At 56.9% G+C, this 4,259-nt stretch overlaps 1 protein-coding gene across 1 annotated transcript; it reads right to left on the bottom strand.

Annotated features, from left to right (window-relative positions):
* Positions 1 to 27: 27 nt before the first annotated feature.
* On the bottom strand, positions 28 to 4,254 carry CSUI_005576 (sec7 domain-containing protein; the record flags this gene model as incomplete). Its single annotated transcript, XM_068065748.1, has 2 exons — positions 3,975 to 4,254; positions 28 to 3,084 (listed from the first exon to the last, which is right to left on the bottom strand). A coding segment is annotated over exon 2 (2,646 nt), but the record flags the coding sequence as incomplete, so codon positions are not given.
* Positions 4,255 to 4,259: the final 5 nt, after the last annotated feature.

Genomic DNA, 4,259 nt, shown 5'->3' with positions numbered 1-4,259 from the left:
TGGGACAGGACACTCCCCGGTCTATGCCTCTTGCATAACTCAGCTTCGTTACAGACGCAGACGACAGAACAGCGCGTCCCATACCATGGACATGAGACGGCTTGGCGGCTGTAGAGGCATCAGTGGAACAAGGGGAGGCCGCCGTAGGAGGGAGCATTGTTGAACAATTTCCAGAAGGGGGGTGAGCTGCCGAACCTCCTCCTGCAGCCCCGGCGGCATGTGAGAAAAACCTCTGCTGCTGTATTTCGCGAGCTTTTTGAAGGACATCGTGTGCCACGACGTGAAGAAAGTCCAGCTGACTGACGCTTTGAAGGACAGGTAGCCACGCGTCTTCCAAGTAGTCGCCACACTCTAATCCAAGAGAGAGGAGGGCGCGGACCGCCGCGATGTTTTTCTCGTGAACTCGCGTCCTTTCGGCGCTGTGAAGATACGTAAGACAGCTCAGCGTGACCACAAACGCGTTCCTTTGAGTTTTCAGATTCAGGGTCATGCAGAGACGCGCAGCTAGATCGAGCCCCAACACCGCAGTCGCGCCTAGCTGGGGGTCACCTTCGCTCGGTAAGCCTCCGAGCGCGGAGGCGAAGCACGTCAACAGTTGCCAAGAAGCCAGCTGGACCATGTACGCCGCACATGCGGCCAACTCCGATGAAGAGGAATGCCACAGGCACGAGGACGCGCCCGAAGAAGCCGTGGAAGAAAACGGAACTCCCCCTCCTCCACGAGACTCGCATCCTGGTCTTGAACACGGCCCCTTTCCACTCTCACTAGAGAGAGACGTTGCCGACCCACCCTCGCTTGCGAAAGCAGGCGCGCGCGCCCGCCCTGACGAGGGACTATGAGAACTGTCTTTCTTCGCTGAAAGCGATAGCCTTGCGAGCAGAAGTTGCGTAGATTTTTTCACGAGGTCTTTAGGATCTGGCGGAGCTTTATGTGACCACGCGCCGCTGGGTCCTCCTTTCTTTTTACTGTGCTTTAGAAAATCCGGCCTGTGGGTGACCAACCGATCGGTTCCGCACAGCACCTCACCTGCTGCGGCCGCCGTCGCCGCTGCTATTCCCTCCCGGAACCCTGGGGGAAGAGGATCAGCTGTGCTAGGATGGTGCTGTCTGCTTTCCCCCCAGGGCGGGATATGCGATTTAGTTTCATCGTCACCGGTTCGCCCAGGATGATGCTGGAGAAGGCTCCTGCAGCTCAGCACACATGCTGCGGCGTCACTTGTTGAATCTGTGCCCCTTGCAAGACAATTGAACCCCTCTGGGCGTACAGCAGACCCACGTCCAGAAGCATTATCAGGGGGGAGAGGAATCACTAGAGAAGAGAGCCAGTTGTGGGGCGCTGCTCCAGGCTTGCTAGCGCCAGCAAGGCTCCCAGAGAGGGAGACTAGCTCTTCTGCGTCCGCGTCTGAGTCGAGCAAACCCTCCTGTTGCCGGAGAAATTGCTGCTGCTGTTGGTAAACCAAGTCGTCATCTTCCAGTGTCCATTCCTCCTGTACTATCCGCTCGTACAACGTCTCGAGATAAGCGGGATCGACATCCTTCCCGTTGTTGATGCCTCGGTTATTTCTCACGAAGTCTTCCTTCGACATCTTATGCTCGGGTTTTATCTCCGGGCTATGGGCGTCTGTGTGCAGCATGATCAGCGAGAAGGCTAATACATAGCAGCAGTCGGCACACTCATACAGCCCTGCGTTCACATTGCGCTCCGCCGGACTACTCTGCTCAGTGTGGGAGGTAGTGGCGATACAAGAGGCGTTACCTATCCTTATTTCGCCAGAAGCTTTGTCACCGTCTATCTTTCTCGGCACTCGTGGTGCGCTGATATGAGGAACGGCAGCTGAACAAGACGCTGTCCGGCAACTCGCATCGGCTGGCTTGCTCGCGTCCGAGTTGTTGACGCCGCTGTTATCAAGGTAAAACTTCTCTGCGAATTTCTCCATTATGCGATCAATCTTCTGAGCCTCTCCGGGAAGGCGGAACAGCTGCAGGAACGCCTTAAGCGCCGAGTCAATTTCTCTGCCTCGGAAATCTAACGCGTCAACAAATGCATGCAACACGTTCTTGCTGAACTCCTCGCCGTCTCCCAGGACCTCGCCGATGCGCGTCTTGCTAAGTCCCTCCTGCCGCATGAGAAAGCGCGCCACAGCCATGGGGTCGGAAGCATCGAGGAGACCTGAGTTTGCCAGGAACTCAAAGCCCTTCCTCGGGTGCAGGTTGAATTTTTGAATGCCTCTCTTTAGTGCGCTCTTCCTCTCTCTCTGACGCACGGCTTGCCCAAGCCGCGCGGAAGGACCACCACGGGACGCTGACTCTGTGCGTGATGACTCTTCGCCAAGGACGGGAGAGACAGACACCAAAGATTGCCGCTCGGACAGATAGGCGGGCCTGCGTTCCTGTCGCGTGGGAGAGGACACAAAGAATGCGCAGTCACTGGAAGATCCTTCCCGCTGAGCCCCCGGAGCGACGCTAGAGTCACCAACGGACATGGCGTCACACACCCGCACTTCTTGAGCTACAGAGGAAGGTGCAAACGAGGTATACTGCACGCTGTACTCGCTGCGACTTCGCCCCCGAACGCAACTCTCCAGTGGCTGCGAGGGGGGCTCTCTTTCGGATGACGGCTGTTCTCCTCGCGGTCGAAAAGCACTGTCCTGTATCGCTTCTTTCCTTTCTGACATCAGCTCCTGATCCCTCAAGTGTGCCGACCTTCCCGCTTCTCCTTGTCTTCTCCGGCTCGCCCACACACTCAGTTTCTCTTCTTCACTTCCCTCTCCGTTCTCTGTCGTCTCCCTGTCCTGCCCCGCGACTGCTTCAGCCACCGTTCTCGATGCAGGTTTCTCTGACACTTTCACTTCTTTGCTTCGCCGTGCCCCGTAAACCCGCGGATACGTACCACCGGCTCTATAGCCTTCGGCTGAATGCAGTGACCGCCCTTGAGCGGCAGGAGCACTTTGTCTGGTGTCTACCTTCGCAATAAATTCCCGCAGCTGTTGAAGAAATGACACCAAAGCCTTCAGGGCGACGCGGCGGAGCTGCGGTTGGCTTGCCTGAGACGGGATCCCTCCCAGTCGACCAGGCGTTAACGAGTCTGTGATGCGAGGGCAGTGCAACACAAACTGATGCACACGTACGCTAGGACTTCGAGCAGGACCACCTCCTGGGTGCTACGCAGCAATGCACTAGTACAGTCACGGAGGCGAGCAAGCATAATACACGGCTTGGCCGAGACGCCTGGTGTGAAGAAGAGCGTTCTGGACAGGCATTTAACTCGGCAGATACGCGCCCTGCCGCTAGCGTTTTGTTCCGCAGGCACTGGGTCCAGTCACGTCATCTATATCTCTAGTCATGCCCAGTTACAGTTACAGGCGGATCGAGACGCCAAAAACGCACCTACGGCTCTCCCAAAGATCGCGCGCCTAGCCCGTGTGTGCAACTAGCAAGACTCCATTCTAAACGCCCAATCCAAGTGATCAGGCCCCGTCAGAAACACGGAGAAAAGCTGCGCGTGCTGCCCTGTCGCTTTTTCACATTCACGCGTCAACACACCAAAACCGTGAGACTGAGAAGCGAGGCCAAAAGACACATTAGGGGTCTAACGAGATTCAACAGCGCGTAGTACCCGTCAAGTCGTTTTCGGCCACCTGACGCGAAACGCCCCCTCGCTCCCTGCCATCCACTACGACCAACCAGTGGAACACAGCCTGTGAACACCAATTCCTGGTAGGACGAAGTACTCTACTTCAAGCGTGGGACAGACGCGCCCCCGCTGCATGAAGGCATGGGATCCCCTGGAACTGCCTCGATCACCGGGAGCCAGTAGCAGTATCTGGAGCGAATCTATTTGAATCCCGGTCCCTGGCACTACGGGCCGTTCCATAGCGTCTGTCTACGACGTCTTCAGTCTCAAGATCCTGCTAGGCACCCTACTATCGCTGCGGGCCGGGTGGTGTGTAGGCTCGAGACAATCTCCCTCCTAACCTATGCAACAGCACCAAATCGTCAGTTCTGGTGCATCAGCTTGCTCCCCGCGCTCCCTCCGAAAGAACCCCGACCGACCAAACTGTCCATGAATAATCTCGCGGCCACAACGCCTCCAGCTGCCAGAAGCATCGCCAAGCCTCAACGAAGTGGCTCATGAGAAACAGCAGCTCGCTGCCGTCTCCAGAAGGAATGTCGAAGTTTCCAGGCAGTTGAAGAGGCAAGGTCGAAATCAACTCTTTTTGCCACTGATTAGGCAGTGCCCTCACGGCCGCGGACCACTAT

Source organism: Cystoisospora suis (genome assembly GCF_002600585.1).
Source record: "Cystoisospora suis strain Wien I chromosome Unknown contig_2685, whole genome shotgun sequence".
NCBI classification, from domain to species: Eukaryota; Apicomplexa; class Conoidasida; order Eucoccidiorida; family Sarcocystidae; genus Cystoisospora; species Cystoisospora suis.
This window is presented reverse-complemented; position numbering and strand designations above follow the sequence as displayed.